Source organism: Python bivittatus, unplaced genomic scaffold (genome assembly GCF_059951505.1).
Source record: "Python bivittatus isolate LINGU-HERP-01145 unplaced genomic scaffold, Pbiv_v1 ctg000700_np1212, whole genome shotgun sequence".
NCBI classification, from domain to species: domain Eukaryota; kingdom Metazoa; phylum Chordata; class Lepidosauria; order Squamata; family Pythonidae; genus Python; species Python bivittatus.
In genome coordinates this window covers 100,086,588-100,107,753 of record NW_028277098.1, presented here as the reverse complement: position 1 = coordinate 100,107,753, position 21,166 = coordinate 100,086,588, and the positions used below count along the sequence as shown (strand labels likewise).

The window sequence follows — 21,166 nt, the reverse complement described above, 5'->3', positions numbered from 1 at the left end:
CTTCAACTCCCAGAATTCCCCAGCCAGCATGTGTGAACTTCAACTCCCAGAATTCTCCTGCCAGCATGTATGAACTTCAACTCCCAGAATTCCCTAGTCCCCAAGCCCGTTGAACTATTTAAGGTTCTGAGACCATTTATACATAAGGAAGGGGGGAATAACTGGAAACTAAGCAGGCCCTTTGTTAGAGGGAAAACAGAAGCAGGAAAAACTTACAGGTGAGAAGGGAGAGAAAAATAATATTTAAGGGAAGAAGTACCAGCAGAGCAACTTAAGCAAATGAAAGGGTTTTTGCAAAAGAAATTCACTGCATAAATACAGTAATAATTCCTGCTATACAAAAGCAGATTTATGAACAAAAATCCCTTTTGTTAATAAAAGCAATTATTCCAGCAGTGGACTTGCAGATATTGCCCGCTTCACTGCCACCCTAAAAATTCAAGTCAACTCCAAGTCCATGGCATACCCAACATCCAAAACCACACACACACACACACAAAGGAAAGGAACAAAAGAGATCAAGATTAAAACTAACCAAGCTTCACATGCTGTGCAAATGCAACTACTGGGTCTTTAGCTGATCAGGCTAAACATACTTCTGTCTGTGTTGTACTTCAGTAGGTTCATTCCCACTGAAACCAGAAGCCAAGATGGTGGATCCAAGACATAACATGGCCACCTCCTTAGCATCTTCTTACAGGGATGTCTGCGGAGAGAGTCAAAAAAAGTCAAGATGGTGACCATGACTACACAAATCAATCCCCCCTCCCCTTTACATGTATTGCACATCACAATGCAGGTTAAAAAGGACAGAGGTTTGATTGCATGGTTGAACAATTAATCATGGCTTCTGTATACACGCACAGTTTCTAACTTATCTTTTCACTTTTGGAAGTCAAAGTAGCATCCTTGATCTCTTGGTTTTACTGTAGCTAGAATTAGAGAGTTACTTTCTGCAATGTTATAAAAAAAATCTGTTTAGGGAAAGACCACTTAACTTTAAGAGTGCTTGTGACAAAAGATTGTTCTTAGAATAAAGTTGCTTTGTGCCTACCTAAAAATGCTGAAGATGACTTGGGGATTAGTTCAAATGAATACCATATATCTGATGCCTTTGAAATTCTCCCCATGAGAACGCCTGATTCCTTCCTTCTCCTTCTCCTTCTCCTTCTCCTTCTCCTTCTCCTTCTCCTTCTCCTTCTCCTTCTCCTTCTCCTTCTCCTTCTCCTTCTCCTTCTCCTTCTCCTTCTCCTTCTCCTTCTCCTTCTCCTTCTCCTTCTCCTTCCCTCCCTCCCTCCCTCCCTCCTTCCTTCCTTCCTTCCTTCCTTCCTTAAAAAAGGCAGCTTTAACTAAATAAATATTTGGATTGCTTCAATTGCACTTGAATACTCCATGGAGAACTCTACGGCAAAGCTGCCTCAAACTGATCGCCTACCTTATCTACTGATGTATCTATCATCCCGGTCTCTTGTACACCACAGTCTCGAGGGACAACCCTGGGGTCTGCAGGGAGATTCCGCTGCCCATCTTGCCGCCATGAAGTTGTCCTGGATAGACACGGCATCTATGGCTTGCAACGGAATCTACTGGTGGAGAACATCATTGATATCTACAAGCAGGCATCAGCAAGGGGACCAGAAAGGTCAGCTACCTTCTCAGCTATTCTGGGGATCTTTCATGCATCACCAAATGTGGGCAAATCATTCCAGTTTGCTAGATCTTGGTAGACACTAAAGGTGGGCAGCAGATTTGACCAAATGCAGAACTAAAGGGGATTTGGAAACCTTGGGGAGAGCTTTCAGGTGTAAAACCAATGCTTTTGTCCCCACACTTTTTTAAATTGGGAAACATCAGGATGAGGAAAGGAAGAGGAGTGGATGATGACAGCTCTGTTTCTGACCATTGTAGAAATTTTCATCAAAGTTCTTGAACTCCAGTGCTTTTGAAGAGAAATGTTGAATCAGTCAAATGCTTGACAGTGCCAAATTTTGGTGCTGTTTCCTAGTTTTCTCTCTTAGAAGCATGAAAGGCAAAGACTTGGATGGACATCTTATGGTTATGACTTGAACGTCTGTGGCTTTAATGCAATTTAACCTCAAAATGCTGCTCATTCATTATTATTCCCCAGCTTTTGTACCTATCCTCCCAAAATGTTGTAGAACTTTGCTATATGATATCTACCCTTTTCATTCCAATTTCCAAGAAAGGACCATGTACATAGTGGTGCAGGAGGCATGGAAACAAATCAACTCCCACTTGGAAGACTTGCCTTGCACAAAATCTGTTGCACCTCTTCTTCTGAAATCTGCAGATCTCTTAGTTAGGGCCACCTCTAAGCTCTATGCATCTTCACAAGAGTTGCTCATAGAACAAAATAGAGGAAGCCTGCAGAATGCGGCTTCTGGGGTTCTTTGCAATCCCTTAATACCAGACGTGCTGTGGGTCACATGATCAGGATGAAGGAAGCTTAGAACGGAGGAGCTGGTGAATTATTCTGAATCATTTTTCTCTGCAGCCCCTGGGAGCATCCACCCCATTTTCAAATGCAAGCTTTCTTGGGCCAGCGTCTCCCCTCACACCAAATTCCTCCCCAATCTGTTCAGTTTTCAGCATTTTCCTAATGATGGACAGGGTCCCAAGTCCCTTTATGTAATGTCTTTCTGATATTCCATTAGGTAGAAAGAATAAAAAGGGAAACATCATGCTTTTCTTTAGAAAGCTCCAACTATTATTATATTACACCTTAACAGGTTTGATTCTTACAGAAAGGCAAATATATTTCTATGTTTTATCCAGTTTGGCCAAGAAACAAGGCAATGCATCCATTGTTTTCTTTTTACGATAAAATAAATCTGAAGTTAAACTTCGCTAGCCTCAATGCCTTTGAATATATTTGTCTAATGTTTTGCAAAATTTCTCCGCTCATAGTCCCTGAACTGAATAAGGAAGCTAAAAATTAGTCCCAGCTGGTCTATTTTCCAACCTGTTAAACGGCCAACCAGACTAAATTATGTGTTTGATGTTGCCATCTATTATTAACCAAGGGTTAACTAGAGAGGGCCAAGGCAGTGGAGAAAAATCTTAAAGGGTCAACTGTCAAACCACAGCTGATTTTTCTCTTCTTTCTTTCCCTTTTCCTTTTGGAGGGTTGTGAAATATTTCATCTGACCGCAAGAGGTCTCTTGTGGACCTTGTAAAAAAATTAGGACCAGTTTTTAAAATGCCCCCCCCCCTCCTACCCAGTGGAGGTGCTTTATGGAGAAAGAAAGAATTCTGTTTTTTAAAATTTCTAAAATATGCCTGAAACAATTCAAGGTCAATGTAGAGGCTTTTCCATGTCCTGGAATGGGATACACTTTGGATCAACCCAACAGAAGGCCTCTTGATCAAATGCCCCCTTGTCTAATATCCTTTTTGCCCACACTATCAACCAGATGCTTCTGGGAAATCTCCCAAATAGGATAGGAGTGAAAACTCTTCTGACACCTTTCTTCCCCACCCAAGAGCTAACAGTGTTGATGGCTTCCTAGCTAAAGACAATTTCCTGGCTGTATCGGAAAGGAGCAGCAGCTGGACGACCTTGCCAGAACAGGACTGGAAAGCTAAGCAGGATCAGGGCTTGGTAATACTTGGATGGGAAACTTCCAGGGGATCCCAGAGAAGGTATCAAGAGAAGGTCATCACAAGTAATTACCATACTGTTGCTAAGGTAACTGCACTGAAATCCCTTGGAATTGGGATAGGCCAGTGTTTCTCAACCTTAGCAACTTGAAAAATGGGTGGACTTTAACTCCCAGAATTCCCCAGCCCGCATGCGGGCTGGGGAATTCTGGGACTTGAAGTCCACACATCTTAAAGTTGCCAAGGTTGAGAAACACTGGGATAGGGAGTCTTAACCTATGGTAGAGTAGGTAAGTAACACTTAGCTGATCTTGGCTGATTTCAAGAAGGGTAGGTGATCAGCAGGAGCATAAGTTAGCCTGGGAATAGTAACACTTCTGTATGTTTGCAAAATCAACATGGATGCAACTCTGAAGTCATTGGAGGTTGAACGTGACTTTGACTTTAACTTTGAAGTTGGTGGCCACTGTGTCCATTGGTCACCTAATTAGTTCAGCTCTGCACTAAGTACTTCCTTTTGTGTGTCTTAAAGTTGGACTGTGGACTGTGGAAGACGCCCAAAGAGGGCAAAGAATAGGAAATAGAAAACAGAGGCAACACAAGGAAAAGGACAGGGAACTGAGGGGAAAGGCTTAGCTGGGAGTTGAGCTTGGGATGTCAACAAAGTCAATATGATTATCATGACTGCACAGGTGATTCACACAATAGCTTCCCCTGCATTTGCACAACATCCTCCAACATGCAACGTGCCAGTGTGAAAAAGTAATCACTTCTTCAGGTCAATCAATTTAATTAAAGAAATAATAGGGCCAGTTGTGTGAGTTCTTTGATAAATAATCAGGGCTGATTTGGCCATCCCTGCCCTATAGAAATCTCAGAAATGGTGGCTCTCCTTAACACAGTGAGGTACTCACCATACAGAGTCTAGAGGTATGTCACACCCCACTGAAAATAATTTTTTGAAGATCTCTGTAAATATGCCTATGAGTCTTGAAAAGATTGTAAAATTGTTTCTAAAGCTCTGGCTCCACTAAGCCCCAATCAGAGACATCGTCTTGAAATAGAGAAGATTTGGGACACTAGTGAATCTTCCCAAGAGTGGACTCCTGTTGAAATCACTCCAAGAACGTAGCATAAAATCATCCAGGAAGTCACAAAGAACCCCAGAACAACTTCCAGGCACCTGCAGACCTAGCTCACCTTGGCTAAAGTTACCATTTGTGACTTCTTCATCAGAAAAGTGTTAGATAAAAAATAGGATACATTGGGGAGCAGCAAGGTGGAAGTCATTGCTCACTAAGATAAACTTTGAACTCAACTCATTGGGCAAAAATGACTCTTTATACTTCTGGAGGAATAAGGTAATGAGGAAGAACAGATTCAGCATTTCGGAATGGCCAAGATGAAGCCCAAACGGACACCCTGGTGGAATGGCAGGGCAAGGTGGGAGATGAACAGATCATGGCAGGAAATCCTCAGATGTTACTGAGTTTAGTGGGAGGAATGGACCAAGGGGTCCTACACAGCGATGGGAGAGATTGATCCTCAGGAACCACTTCCACACAGTTCTCGCAGCTAATGGTGGGCTGATTGCTTTTTCACCTGGCACATCTCGTATTGGATGACTTTGTTGATGAAATATGAAACAAGCACCAAATTTGGGGGTTATTTATTCACCCAGATTCCCCTTATATATTAGTGGAACTCACATGACATTCTGAAAATATTCCCTGGCAAAGATATGCAAACAGACAATCCAAAAAGGGCCCGTTCTTTCTCACCAAATTGTATATTCAGTCTTCTCAACATTTGCATTTGTATATTTATTGTTCTCAATATTTTTGTTTCTCCTCTAACAGGCCTCTGTTAAAAACCGAGCACCCAACTTGCGAAGAGCACGAAGAGGAAAGGATCAACATTTACTGTGTGACATGCGCTGTTCCCACATGCTCCCTGTGCAAGGTTTTCGGAGAACATAAGGAATGTGAAGTCGCCCCACTCTCGGACATCTGCACAAAGCAGAAGGTCTGTCCCAGCCTCCTTATGTTGTCAAAAAAAGGCGGACTTCACATTTACTCAACTGCCCGCCATGTTTTAGATCAGCCTCTCCACCACCTGAACATGTTGGATTACAATTTGCACCATCTCCAACCAATGAAAGGGAATTATTGGGTCTTTAGCCATAAAATCCTAGAGTTAGGAGTCCTGTAGACCAGCCCTGAATTAACCATCAGCAAAATAAGCATATTTAGGGCATCAAAGGAGGGGGCACCACTGAGTTTTACCCCTAGCTATCATGCCCTTAGCTCTTTCACTGCCACCCTGGACTTCAGTCCATTTTTTTGGCATTGTCCTGATCAGCCATGTTTGATGTCAATCTGCATTGTTAAAAATATATATATTTGGCATGGTGAGTGACTAAAGCTTAAATGTTTGGTTTGCGGGTGTCATCCGATGTCACATTTCTTTCCATCTCTCATGGCGTGAGAATTTCACTTCTGTTGAAGGGCCCCATAGTTGGGCTGTGCTTAGGGCATCAGTTGGCCTTATTCTGGCTCTGCTTTTGAGCACTGTTTTTCAACCTCAGCAACTTGAAGATGTCTGGACTTCAACTCCCAGAATTCCCCAGCCAGCCACCCATGCTGGCTGGCAAATTCTGGGAGTTGGAGTCCAGACATCTTCAAGTTGCTGAGGTTGAAAAATCCTGTTTTAGACCACTGAGGGAAGCCCATGGTCATTAAAGCATCCTTGACAGTTGGCTGTCCAACTTCTACTTGAACAAATCCAACATAGGGAAGCCCCCACCACCTTCTCAAGTCACGGCGTCCACAATTACTGTGAGGAAACGTCTAACATTCAACCCCATTCCTGCTTAGCTCGATGCAGGAAACAATTCAACGTTTGATTTCTCCCAAACACAAAACATTGGTATGAACTGTAGGAAATGATTTGTGGGCTTAGATTACATTCTGCAGATGACCACTATGAATTGGGAAAGAGTTCCTGGTGCCCTTTCTGCTCATGGTGTCCGGATGGTTGACCAGCCAGGATCTTGACTGCAGGACCATCTGCTTCTGATCTCTTCTATCTAAGGCCAAGCTGACTGATGGAATTGGGGCCCTTGTGGCAAGCAATGACAGGATCCAAGCCTACGTTGGGGAACTTGAAGGCAGATGCAGGAATATTGAGGTAGGCCATTACTCACCATCCTCCTTTTTCTGAAGGTCAGGGATATCTTCTAGGCTTCTTTGAGACACCCAAACATTTTCAGTGGTGGCATTCACACAGGAGTATGAACTGGAACAGAGAAATGCCATAGCCCAACATGCTCAGTTACCGTTAACCTTGGTTTGTGTTCTCTGGAGCCTGTTGCTTGGTCTATTATGCAGAACCAGCCAATTCTCTTGTGAGAATCCAGACACCAATTTAATTTGGGAAGCAGGTTAAATACATTGTCTGATTTCAACCAGAGCTTTTGCATAAATGGTGAATGGTGACCTCCCTGCCCTTAGTTAGAGAAATCTGTGAAAGTTTTCCTTTCACTTCCTGTCTTAGTTGAGCTCTTTTTTTTTTTGGCACCAGTTTAAAGTAAGTTTATTTTTCATTCATGTCCAGTCTGGGTCAGTTGCTGCCTCTTTGAGTCTTCGTCTTGGACCTGTAATGTATTTCTTCACCCACCTAAGCTAAGTATAAAAGGTTGCAAGATTAAGGCCAAAAGCTGGAGCTAATAAGGATGCATAAACAGTAGACAGTCCTAAAGACTTTTACTGTTCAGTCGCGTAATTCTATGCGCAATTCAGGATGAATCAAGTATTTTGAGAGTACTGTGAGGAAAAACATCTCCCCAGCGCAATTTCAAAAATTCTGAATTTCTTTCAGGCTTTTTCTCCCACTTTCCCACCTCAGCTGGCTGTAGATAAATGGCCTTTTGAAAAATTTAGTGAATTAAACCAAATAAATCCCAGAACAGGTGGGTGGAATTCAGATACTAATGGCTTTTTAAAAAAAAATATGCGGAAATGATTTACCCTCCAGGAATTAAAATCTGTCATGTATTTTTTAAAGCGCGCTCTCTCTTTCTGTTAGAAAGATACCCACGCTGATTAAAAAGTAGTTTCAGAAGGATGATTAACAAGAGACTCCACATGTTTGAACCAGGGGTCACACTGCAAATGTATGTAGTGGGCACCTTCACAAAATGGCTGCTGGGGTTGCCCTTGGATACCGTCCACTAGACTTCTGTCATCCAGCTTACCTTTGGGTTAATTCTGAAGGAGGCGGTTCACCTCCAAATAAAGTGTATTTTTCAGGAGCATCTGCGCAGGGGTTGGGGTTGTGTCAAGAAAGTCAAGATGGTGGCTGTGACCATGCGATTGAGGCCTTGCCCCTTTAAAAGGGGTGGGGCTTTGATTGCATGGTTACAGCCACCATCTTGACTTTTTTGACCGCCGGTGGATGCATCTGCATGTCTTGCAGCTCCCCACCATTTTTCATCCTGAACATGTCTAAGGGCTGTTATAAAACCCATTAGGAGTAGCAAAATTAAATATAATTCCAGAGGCTGGCTCTTTGGCCCGCTTTCCAATTATTTTTTTAACCTTAAAATAATATTTTTGAATGTCTGTTTCAGCTGGAAACCTTTTCAGCCTGAGGAAAAAATCCAACTAACTATAGTTTGTTTGAACACCCTACATTTAGGGTGTGGAGGGTTTAGTGGGTTTTGTATTTGGGATTTTTATTCCTGTAAGCTGCCCGGAGTCACCGCGAGTGAGTTGGGTGGCCATATAAATTGAATGAATGAATGAATGAATGAATGAATGAATGAATGAATGAATAAATAAATAAATAAATAAATAAATACATTTAGAATGAAAAACAGTTTGAGTTTGCTCCTGTGAGAAAGCCACGTGTAGTTCCCAAGTCTAAATCGAAACTCTTGAGCCCTCCTTACTCACATGTAGAGGAAGAGCAAGGAGTGACTGAGTCAGAAGCTGGAGCTGAATCCTTAAGCTGCTTTCCCACAATGTACTTAACCAGGTTATGAGATTATCCCATTCTCTGGGGTCACGCCACAGAGTGACTCATAAACTAACCATAGTCTGGGTTCAGATAACACAAACGGCCAATGCAACGGCCGTATCTTCCACCAGCCTGGCAAAGCATGTTGTGAGGACCCAGCCTCGGTGACAAACCATGTTTTAATTAGACCGGATACACCATCCAGCCTGGATTGATGGCCTGATCTTTCCCTTTCGAGCAGGCTAACTGCAAAGCTCAGAAGCAGGCGCTGTGCGAGAAGTTTGACCGCATGGGGGCTATTTTGGAAGAGAGGAGAAAGATTATGCTGCAGAGGATCACGTACGAGCAGGAGAACAAGGCTCAGCATTTGAAGGCGCTGAGCAAAGTGTGCAGTGACCACGCTGACTCTTCTTCCAAGCTGGTGGAGACAGCCCTGCAGTCCATGGAAGAGCCTCAGATGTCTGTTTTTGTGCAGGTAAGAGCAGCCCCGGAACATGGAGAATGACAGGGCTAAGATCCGGTGGGACTTCCAGATCCAGACGGACAGGCAGGTGCTGGCCAGTCAGCCAGACATCACGGTGGTAGACAAGGAGCAGACGGCAGCGGTGGTGAGAGATGTAGCGATGCCAAGAGACAGTAACATCAGGAAGAAGGAGCATGAGAAGCTGGAGAAGGACCAGGCCCTGAAGGAGGAACTAGAGAGGATGTGGAAAGTCAAGGCCAAAGGGGTCCCAGTGGTGGTGGGAGGCTCGGGGCCGCAACTCCTAAGCGGGGAGAGGGGCTCCCACAGATCCCAGGACCCCCATCCGAGCTCTCTATCCAGAAGAGTGCAGGGCCAGGAACAGCTCAGATCCTGCGCGGATCCCTCCAACTCCCAGGCCTCTGGTGGAGGACCCAAGATTGAGGAAGACGCAGACCACCCAGAGGGGTGAAAGGCCAAATATACTGTATATATATATGTATGTAAATGCCCATTTTAATTATTCCTGGCCAGAAAAGAAAAAGAAAAAAAAACAGCCTGCTGCAAAAAGCTACAGCTGGTCTGCTCTGGGACACCCTGAAGGCATTCTGGGGACCCTTAAAGACCTGCCTGGAGCCCCTTGTGTGTTGCTGGCTAGTTTCACCATCCTTTTCTCTATTTTACTTGTTATTTATTTCCCCCCCTTCGTCATATCATATTTTCTGTCTGTTATGGTGTGAGCTGCCCAGAGCTGATCTGGAGTCAGGCGGCCCCTAAACTGAAATATCAACAACAACAGCAACAATTGGCAATTGCGGTTAGAAAACACGTCAGATGGGCTGGCTGGTCTGTTTGTTGCTGGCAAGCGAGGAACAAGAGGCGCTCTCGCGGTGCCCGAACATCAGCGGTGATATCGTGTCACAAGGTGCCACCCTGCAGGCGTGATAAGAAGGGGCTGGTGCGGCGATGCCACTGAGGGCAGGGCTTGCCCCATCTTCTCTGCTTTGCTGCAAACACCCTCATGAAAACAGTTTGTGTGAATTCAGTAACCAGGTGGAACGTCTGGTCCGAATGCTGCCAGTATCTCAGCTTTAAAATCCAGGAGCATCCAAAACCCTATTAAACGTGGAGGGAGTCTGACCTTCTCAATGGGGCCAGGACGAAAATGAAATTAGATTTCACTGCCCTGACATCGGAATACAATTAAAACAATAGAGATTTCATATAGAGATATTAAATATATCTTGAATATATCGATATACATCTCTGCAATATCAGAGAATGTAGATCTTTTCTTACCATGCATTAATGTTTCCCTTCTGTCTGATTAGAAAGCACGGTTTCATTACAATTTGAGGTGGCTTTGGGGTCCACACCAAACTTCTGGGGGTACCACGCAGCTGTCTAGTTGCAAGGCTGTGCACCTTTAGCTAAATTAGCCCATATGGTAGGTTCATATGTTCAGTTTGTGACATTTGAACTCTTAAACACAGTCAGTTAAAGACCCCCTGGGTATCTTTAAGTTTGGTTGAGGTTACTCTTCAGTTTTGGGAGATGAGGGTTGGCTGTTTGAATGAACCCAGCTTGTTGACTTAATTTATGTTCCCATTTATCATGTGACTCCAGAATTCGGGTCAATCCAATCACCAATGAAGGATGACATATGAACTCAGTTCAGCATTCATGGCAGTAGAATCTAGAACTCCTTTTTCATAGTAGTTTTAAAAAAGAAAACTTGATTTTTTCCCCATTTATCTAATTTTTGTCTCTTTTTCCAACATATCAGAATGCCAAAGTTCTCATCCAAAAGTAAGTATGATTCATTCTCTTACAGTATCCATGCCTTTGGGGGCTGAAAAAAATAAACTCAAAGCTTTCCACCTGGGGGGGGGGGGTGCTGTAACTGTTATCCCTCCTCATCCCAGGATTGTGGAGATGAGTCAGAGCTGCAAACCAGAAGTCCTGGAGCCAGGATACGACAACATGGAGCACTACACAGTGGATTTCAATGCAGAGGAACGAATCCTCTATCAACTGGATTTCATTAAAGGTGATGGGAAAGCTCTTCCAGACATCAAAATGAAAATGAGGGATGATTTAAATCAGTCTAAGATTCCATCAAAAGACTTAGTCAATCACACTCTAAAAGACAGTACTGTTAAAAGCCCAAGAGAATAAGATAGGATTTTCCTGGCCTCAAAATATAATAAGAGAAGTTCTATGGGTATGTTTTAGGAAGTGAATTCCATACTGTTGCATCACCAAAAGGACCTCTCAGAAACCCCAAGCAGCCATATAAACCTGGGATATTGATGAATATGAGGAGTAGGAGGACTTTCTAATTGCCAGAAAGGTCCATCCAAAGAAGAAGCAAACACTTGAGTGTCACCTGATGGTGTCACCTGGTGGCATTTTAAGCCTAAACCACACAGATGCTGCACACGTAGGGTGAGATCATGGGAAAGAGTGCCCTAGGAGAAGTTCTTCACAGAAGTATGGGGAACTTCAGCTTTCCAGGGCAGTGTGGTTTCCCAGTTGAAGCTTGCCACACATCAGTAGTGGAGAGGGACCCGACTTCCCATTCTGGATTCCATAACTCAGAGTGTTGATACTGTTGGCAGAGCCATGGATATCTGAGCCCCAAACATGACTTGAAAGCAGAATTTTAGGTGCGACTATGTGATTCCCACATGCTATCTTCAACTGTGAAGTTGCTTTGATCTTCATACCACCAGTTCTGTCTTTGTTGTAGTTGAAGACCCTGAATTGGAGACTGAAGAAGAAGGGGGCTGTGGGGATCCAGAGGACCCTTTAGGAGAGGCTGAAGCAGGAGCTAGTGACAGGAAAGAGGACCTCAAAGACCTTTTTGCCCTTGGAAAGGAGGAGCAGGGGCAAGGAAGATCTCTTCTGGCCAGTGGGACTCTGAATGGTGCTGCTGATGGGGCAGGAGCTTCAAGCCAAGAGGTCACTCAGTCTCTAGCTGAAACTAGGACTGGCAAAGAAAGCCATCTGTGGGCTACCCAGCAGGTAAGATCCAGATTCCAATCTCCTGATTCAGAAATCAGACTCATAGAGCTGGAAGTCATCTACTCCAACTCCACACCATGCCCTTGGCTTCTCTACTCTCTTCTTCTTTCTCTCTCTACTTTCTTTTCCCTTTGCTCAATTTAATTTCTATGCAAAATTCCCCAGTTCACTCTCCCAGTTTGCTCACTCGAGGAGCACAACTCACTCCACTTTATCCTGCTTTGCCCAGATACCAGCTTGAACATTGTGTAGGTGAGCACCCCTAAGAAGGATTCATAGAAACTGAAAGAGGTTTAAAGAAGGGAAACAGGGATGATCAGTGGGATTCAAACTAAGTTTTAGGAGAGGAGATTGGACATTTTCAGCCTTGAGAATAGAAGACTGAGGGAGAACATGATGGGCCTCTTCAAATACCTGAAAGGTGGTTCCATAGAAGAAGGTCAAGATCTCTTCTCTCTTATTCCAGAATGCAGGACACAGAATAATGAATTTAAGTAAGAGGGAGGCAGATTCCAGTGAAATGATAAGAAAAAAAAGATCAGTCATTTGTTCTTCTTTTTTAATTCTTACTGTTCCTATTAGTTTTGTTTTTTCTGAGTTTTTGTAGGCTCAAATACTATGAGGACTGAAGTAATTTTTAAATTATCAGTGTTTCCCCTTTTTTCTTATCATGGAGGTTTTACCATGTTTGTGTTTTGTTTTTGTTTTTCTTACAGTGGATTTTTTATTCTATTTTATTTTGTTGTAAGCTGTTGGGAGTTGGAATGCTTCAGCAGCACACACATATTAGGAATTATCATCATCATCATCATCATCATCATCATCATCATCATCATCATCATCATCATCCAGAGAGTTGGTGGGCTCCTTTTCAGTTGAACTCTGGACGTGTTCAAGCAGAAGCTAAACAGCCATCAGTCATGGATGACTTATTTGGATTCTTTGATTGGCCTCAATAGCATCTTCCAGTTCTCTGATTCTATGAAATCTTATGGAAGGTTGAGATTTGGTTCTGAGGTCTTCCATACTGAAACAGATTGCAGAAGGTTTTTTTTTCCTTGTTGAGTCACTCATAAATGCTTGATCTACTAGCTCAGCCAGGTAGCAGGTAGACCAAATCCACCCGAGAGACCTGGTTGATACTTGGATGGGAGACCACCAAGAAAATCCCAGGAGTGTAACCAAACTGTGAAGCTGAAACAGAAGAAGACAATGGCAAACCACTTCCACATTGCTACCCAAACTAAGTGCAGATTAATACAGTTACATCTTTCAATGTGTGTTTAGCCTAAAGGACAGAAGGCTAAGGGGGAGATATGATAATAGTCTTCTAATCCTTGAAGGGCTGTCACCAGGAAGAGGGAGTGGATTTATGCTCTGTAGTGCCCCAGGGTAGGACAAGAAACAGTGGATGGAAGCTTTGCAGAGGGAGATTCAGACTTGAAATGAGGGGGAACTTCTGACCGTGGCAGCTATGTAGCAGTGGAACTGCCTACCTCTTGAAGTCATGGGTACTACATCACTAGAGGCTTTCAAGCAAAGGTTGGACAGCCCTTTGTCTGGTCTGAGGATTCCTGCCCTGGCCAGGGAGTGGAATTAGAAAACCTCCAAAATCTTTTCCAACCGTATGATTCTATGAAATCCATACTTATGCACAGATAATTAAAATCATGTGTTAAAAGTGCACAAAAATTGTTTAAGATTTTGTATGGAATAAAATCTGTCCACTTTATATTGTTTTTGTATCCATTTGCAAAACCACATTTGATAGATTTATCTGTCCTAGCTGAAGCCCTTGGAAGAAACCCCTTCAGCAATTTTTCATATCTGTAAAGTGAAAGCAAATATTCCAGAAGTATGACAGTGCATGGCTATTAGCAAAGCCTTCTTAAGCCAAGTAAGATCCAGTTCTTATCAGAAGGTCTGATGCAGTCTTTCACCACTATGCATTTCTGGCCAAATGCTGAAGGAAAAGTCTACAAGTTTTTGACTTGGTTTCCGGTTGGTTGATTGTTTTCCCTTTACAGATTGATTACCACCTATTGTTCTTGGTCACCTTCTGCAATGTACCATTTCTCAGTGACTGTGTTGATATAACATGCTTAGATCAGTGAAAGTCCTAGCAACTGAATTTGCATGCCATGAAGAGCTTGGGCAAACCCAACCATTTGGTTAGCAGGCAGTTCAGTGCATTAGTTCAGTAATCAGGTTAACCATGAATGGTCTATCATGTTGTGGATTTGGGGGGTTAGTCCAGTTCTCATATTCCCAGTTATTCTTATACCCACATCTTTCAAATTCCTGATAATCCTTATACCCAACTAAGCAACATTGCCCCTTCCCACCGTGCTGGGTGTCCTCTCCAAGGTTGGCTAGAAATTACAGGAGGTTGGGGAGTCTAATACATTTCCACATACTGGACCAAGCTGAAATGGGGTTGAAGAGGCTGTGATCCAGCCATTGATGTAGTAATCGCATTAAACATTACTACAAAACTATGATTGATTGGACCGATGCAATGGACTTGGCATATAACAGACCACAGGGATTTACATCATTTCTTTAATGATCACAGAAATGACATCAATCACTCAGTTGATGTCACTCCAGTTTAAAGTTTGGAAAGAACCGTTCTTTCCCATGAGAGGCTCATTAGATCAAGGTTTCACTGTAATATAGCCTATTTTGGGAGACATGTATGTTACGTGAGCACTAGTGGCTTGCTGACTAAGGTTTAGGTTCAATGTGTTGTGTGAACCCAGCTAAGAAGTGTCGTGGAAATTCTGCACTCTTTCTACAAGGAAATGGGTAGATTAATACCTTTTCAGCCCCCCACACTGGGGTTTTTATAATACAATCCAGAGTGGATTGATTTATGCCAGGTAATCAGATATAGAAATGTGGTCAAAGCTATCACAGGATTTTCAAATCCAAGAGCTTGTTGAACGTCCAGATTTACAGCCCTTTTTCATCTTCTGGATATGTATATGTTTTAGAGCCAGCTGGATGGAGGATTCCAGGTGGCTGACTCCAGTTCACCGTCACCTCTGCCTGAGAGTGATTCGCCGGATAACGTACCTACTCAAAGCATGGCACAATCTCATGGAGAAGCCTTGAGCACTATGGACAGTGCAGCAGCGACGGAAGAGGGTGGTGACCAGGGGGGCACCCAAGAGCCTGAAGCAGAACGTGTCCTCCTAAACGGAATGGCATCAACCACCAGCCAGGTTTGGTACCATGTTAGCCATTGAGATTTCTCTGAGCAATTGGATGAAGTCAGATCATGAGCCTCAAAGGTTTCTGGGCCTGTGAAAAATGGTGTGCATTTTTAAACTATTTATTGGATTTTTAACTTTTCTTTCATTGTCCCTTGAGGTCACGCCTCCTTTTCTCCATGCAAAAATCTTGCAAGGCATGTTTTGATTGAGAGAAAGAGACTGATCCAAATTTATCCAGTGAACACTATAGTCAGGCGAGGACCTCAGTCAAGGTCAGCTTGACCTCAGTCAAGATCTAACTGCAGTGATCTAACTGCAACATCCTGTTGGCTCTCTCATAAACACAAAAGTTTTCTTATCTTACTTCTGAAACATACACAACTTGAGAACTAATAAAATATTTTGTTCCTAAACTTGCCCGGAAGACGATAGGAATATCTTTCTGTGGGACTGTGATGCAATGTAGACCTAGCCCTGGAAAGGGAGAAGGAACAAATAAACGATTAAGGGAGGAGTTTCCTCCCAGATTACTTAGTTTTGGGAAAGAAGAAAATCTGAGAAAGAAATTCAAAATAACCCAGTATTGATTTTGTCTGGTATAAGATGTGGTAGAGAGGAACTCTGAGAGGTCAAAAAATAGGTACAGTAGGGGTTTCAAGAATGTTCTTTATTGGCGTAGGGCAGGGTTTCTTTAAGACGTGTGGACATCAACTCCCAGAATTCCTCAGCCAGCCATGCTGGCTGGGGAATTCTGGGAGTTGACGTCCACACGTCTTAAAGTTGTGAAGGTTGAGAAACGCTGGTGTAGGGTATTATAACAGAATCTTAAAAGCCTGCAACACACATAAAGACAGACAGAGCTTTGATTACACCATCCTGGCTGCCATCTTGACTTTTTTGACTATACCCTGGGGACACTCCTGCCCCCTTCCCACTTTCATTCCAAAGCAGCTGGAGAGGTCTCTATAGAGGTGGTTGCAATAGAGGACTGATGATCAGGAATATCCCCCGTGAATTAGCCTGGCCCTCTTCTAAAGCTGTAGGTTTACTAAGACTTCTTCTTGTACAGGTTGGTGGCCATGGCTATTATCTTGTCATAGCGAGTTCTGGAGTCCTGTGGCAAAAATAAGTTGTGTTTTGGGCAGCCATTCCTAGCAGCTGGCTCTTGCTTGATTTCCCTACATTGTGGATAATATTCTAGACATTTAAGAAGGTTAAAATGGCAGTCCCTAAGAGCAGACACTCACAGCGTTGTTTTGGGATCAATAAACTTTAAACTAAGTGGCCTCCAACTGATCCATGCCTAACCCTGACCCGCTAATTGCAAACGTGAATACAGCACACAGCCCTAACGATTGCCACACTTTTATGGCATCCATTCTATGTTTTATTCTTCAACGATTTCTTGAATACAGAGTCCTAGAAAGATCTTCGAATCCTGCTCTAGGGCTACATTCACACAACACACTTGATGATGTATGTACAGTACATCTGTATGACATTTATATCAATTTTCCAGGCTCACCTAATCCATTAAACCATAAACTAGCCCAACAGGCTGAGTTCACACAATAGGCTAAGACAAACGCCTAATCAAGATGAACACTAAGTAGGCTTAGCATTATGGGAATGCAGCTACTAGACCTTTAGTTGGCCTGATATTCCGTGTGAACTTAAGTCTAGAGCTTCTTCTCTCCATCCTTATTTTTGGAAGCCATTCTTGACTCCCCGCGGGCCTTTCTGCTTTTTCAGGCTCCCATCTCCAATGCCACGGCTGACCAATGGAGAAATGCAGACTTCACAGAACCTCTCCTTAGCAGTTGCTTCAACCCTACCCTTTGGCTCCATAATTGAAGAAAGTTGGTGGAAGATCAGATCTGCCCCACTTCTCTTGCTCCATGCTGACATTTTTCTTCTATGCAAGCTTCCCAGTTTCTAGCAAAGCTTGGAACATCATCCAATCCGATCTTCCTGCTGCAAGCCAAGAAGCTCCATGGCAAGAGTTACAGATTCTGAACTACAATGTCACAATTAGAGAATGAATTTAAGCTAGGGATGGGTCACCTTTACAGCCTGGTAGAATTTCAGAGCACGTCATAGGCACTGTCACAAAATGGCTGCCTTACTGGTTATAAAAGTAAAGATGCTCCTAAGCTAAGCTCAACTCTGGTGATTTCAGAGACAAATCCATGTAGGGGTGGTGGTTCTTTTTTTTTTTTTTATTTCAGCAATGTGACAGAAGTGATTTGCACTCTTTATTCTGGGATGTTTTTAACCACTTCCCAGTTGTCAACCCCACCAGGCAGACCACACCACATGAAGACCAGAACTATTTTGAGAGGCTCTAATAACAGAATCTTGCAACTCTGACTGTGCTGTACCTCCCCTCCTGATCCCCCAATAAATCAGGGAGACCCTGCTCAAGCCGCTTCTGAATATTACCTTATTTCCCAAAACTTCAAGAATGTTTCGGCCCTCTTTGCCTAGGTAACAGTTCTTGTATATTTCTGCCAAGGTCATATTCCTTACTCTTCACAAGTGGTGAAGATACTGGGCTAGGAACTGGAAGACCAAGTTCTCGTCCTCCCTTAGCACAGAAGCACCCTAGCGAAACTTGGGCCAATCTCTCCCTCTCAGACCAAGAGTGGTCCAGTGGTGCCAGCCCCTCTAGGTAGACCAGATCAGGAAACTGACCCCACAGGAAGGCTAGAATTACCTTGACTGAGGATGACTAGAATAACAGAATCCTGCAAGTCCAGTTGTTCTGTCCTCTCCACCTCTTACTGTTCAGTTAATCAGGAAGGCATCTGCCTGAGATGTTTCCAAATATTATCTTGCTTCCCATGACCTAAATAATGTTTCAGACCCCTTTGCCTTGATGATGGTTCTTGCATATCTCTGTCAAGGTCACCTCCCTTACTCTCCCCACTAATCTAGCCTACAGCCATGCAATTTTCCCCTGGTCTCCTATACAAGTGATAACCGGTCCAACCCTACTTAGCTTCTGATCATCCAGATGCTGCCTTCTGCAGCCAGTTACAAAACTCCTGCTGATTAGAAGGCCAGTGCAGGAGGGCCCCACCCAAATAAAGCTTTCAAAAAAAATTTCTTTGTGGGAATGCCTGTGCCCAGAGGCCTTTTTGCAAAGCGGTTTGAAACTGGAGAGTGATGCTTGGCATTGCAGAATAACAGCTTATTTAACAAACCTGAGAAGAATCTTAACAAAAAAGAATAATAAAGTCAGGTGGGCACTGAAGGAATCATCCACGGCCACCCCTAAGTTAAGGTCTGCTGGTCCAGCTGTGTGCTATGGAAGGAGACTTGCATAAAAAGCTCCCAGCTTGGACAGGGACCGTACTTCCAAGGGCTCTCCTTCTCAGACCATGAAAAAGCAGAATTTTTTATGAAAAATAAATCCTAGGGCTGGGCTGGACAGTTATTTTTTAAAGGGGTGGATTTATTTCCCCCATAAAAACTTTTCATCACCTGTCTGAGCAGCCACTGAATAAACTACCTACAGCAGTTCTTGCTTTCTCCCTGCCTTTAGAAGCAGAAGTTCCAACAAGAGGGCAACTCGTGTTTGGTGCTTTTAAATCTCCATTAATGCTGGTTTCCCTCTCTTTCTCTCCCGCAAATGAGCAGGACTTAAGAAGTGCTTCACCTGGGCTGCCTAAGGCTATACATTTGTATAACAGCCACAGGAGCTGCAGAAAGACAATTCGGCATGTTTTGTTCCCAGAGGCGGCTTCAAAAACATCCTTGAACATCTCCTTGCCTGCCTGCCTGAGTTTGACATGGACTAAGTTTGTGGGCCCTCTACAAGGAGAGGGATGGATTTTCCCCACTTGGAAAACACAATGTTCTTCTCTTTCCTTTTGCTTTTCAAAATGGGCGGTTGCAAATCTTTTGGTGGAATTTTGATAGGAAGATGCTACCATCTCCATGCCTGATTTGCATTAAGGGATGCCCAAAAATAAAACCAAAAAAGAAAACTGGAATGAATTATTATGCTTCTTCACCAGGAAAAGCTGAAGTGTGGTTCTCACTAGACAAAGATGAAGTACACTCAGTCTTCCTTCCTCCTCCCTCCCTTTCTCTCTCCTCCTTTCCTTCCTCCTTTCCTTCCTTCCTCCTCCCTTTCTCTCTCTCTCTCTCTCTCCCTTCTCTCCCTCCCTCCCTTTCTCTCTCCTCCTTTCCTTCCTCCCTTCCTCCTTTCCTTCCTTCCTCCTCCCTTTCTCTCTCTCTCTCTCTTCTCTCCCTCCCTCCCTTTCTCTCTCCTCCTTTCCTTCCTTCCTTCCCCCTCCCTCCCTCCCTCTCTCCTTCCTCCTTTCTCCCTTCCTTCCACTGTTGGATCATCTCAAGCAAGCAGAAACATTGCCTTTCTTCTCCACATGACCAGCATCCATGGAGGGTTTGAGATGGTGAAGTGGACGCTTTGTATTTATTTAGGTTGACGTGGAGCCTGTGCTCTTTCGGTTAGAGATGCTTCAACCTGGATTCCTGCACTGAACAAGGGGTTGGACTTAGTGGTCTAAATCAGTATTTCCCAGCCTTGTCAACTTTAAGAGGCCTGGACTTCAACTCCCAGAATTCCACAGCCAGCAGGCTAAGGTTGAGACCCAGGCATCGAAACAGAACCTTCGTGGGGTTCTGTAATCTTTGCCAGCTGTCGGAACAGGGTAAAACCTTGTCCAGTTCATTCTTTCACGCTCCCCTGATGGGACCCCAGTCACAAAGCAAACAGCTGGACTCACCTTGCTTTCCAAAGATATTCCAGCATGGACTTTCTAAAGGAGCAGGACGTGGTTCCAGACAGGTAGTCACTCACATCTTACCATGATCTTGCTATCCGAAATTACTCAGAACTGGAGTTACTTAGAAACTTTACTGCCGTTAAAAAAAAAATCTCTCATTTGTCTGGAAATGATAAAGTCACTGCCTGTCACTGGGGGCTGGGGCAAATAAATCAATTCAAAATTATGGTAAGGCTTTTCATAGCTGATTGCTCCACTCACAGGCCCACTATATTTCTTTGTACAGGCAACGTACAGGCTTAGATCTGTTTGCAAATCCAAATTCAAAGGAGTTTAAGCTACAAAGAGCTACAAAGCAAATTTGGGACTGAAAATATAGAAGGGCCTGACCTTTTTTTTAAAAAAAAATAAAAGCTCAGGGTAATAGGAAAAGTGCATGGTACTTGCTTGAATGATCGAATCAGAGGGAATTCCATAGATTGGATGATGGAGGCTTTTTCAGTTCTCGGCGCAATCCGTTGGCATTCCCAATTAACCTTTGTGATGTGTGTTTCTGCAGGGCCAGACCTATGTCTTACCCCAGCTTTAGAAGAAAGCAGGATTATTAAAAGAAAGTTTATTGAGTACACTTTCACATCCGTTCTTGAATTGGGTGGTGGCTTTAATCCACTGGAGAGAAAATATGTATCACAGAACTGAGCAGTTCATATGTAGATTAGGACATCTGGATTGCAATCACCAGCACAAGAAGCTGAGCCATAGCTGGTACACTAAGCACATACATGTGGGTGCACACCCAGACACATTTTGCTGTGGTCACACTCTTGTGAGCTCAAAGCTGATGAAGATGTACAAGAAGGACAGCATTCAAGAATAACACCCCAGATGTCATTGTCTCAGGATTAAAAATCAAGTTTTGTTATTTTCTAGAAATGGTTGTCAATTTTTAAAGCTTTTTTTGTTTCCGCAAAAGAAAATAAATTTTTAATTCTCAGGACCATACTTAGATACTTGGAAGAGGAAGGCTAACCAGAGGAAGAAGTCTGATTTTTCATTGTTTCCAGTGC

The 21,166-nt window shown here is 43.4% G+C and overlaps 1 protein-coding gene across 1 annotated transcript; it reads left to right on the top strand.

The window, feature by feature from the left end:
- Window positions 1-1,430: 1,430 nt before the first annotated feature.
- LOC103053689 (tripartite motif-containing protein 54-like) lies at window positions 1,431-20,885 on the top strand (the record flags this gene model as incomplete). The annotated part of the gene is made up of 9 exons (XM_088153646.1): window positions 1,431-1,642; window positions 5,481-5,646; window positions 6,715-6,810; window positions 8,882-9,115; window positions 10,887-10,909; window positions 11,026-11,150; window positions 11,853-12,127; window positions 15,124-15,354; window positions 17,098-20,885. Coding segments are annotated over 9 exons (1,464 nt in total), but the record flags the coding sequence as incomplete, so codon positions are not given.
- Between the last annotated feature and the right edge of the window lie 281 nt (window positions 20,886-21,166).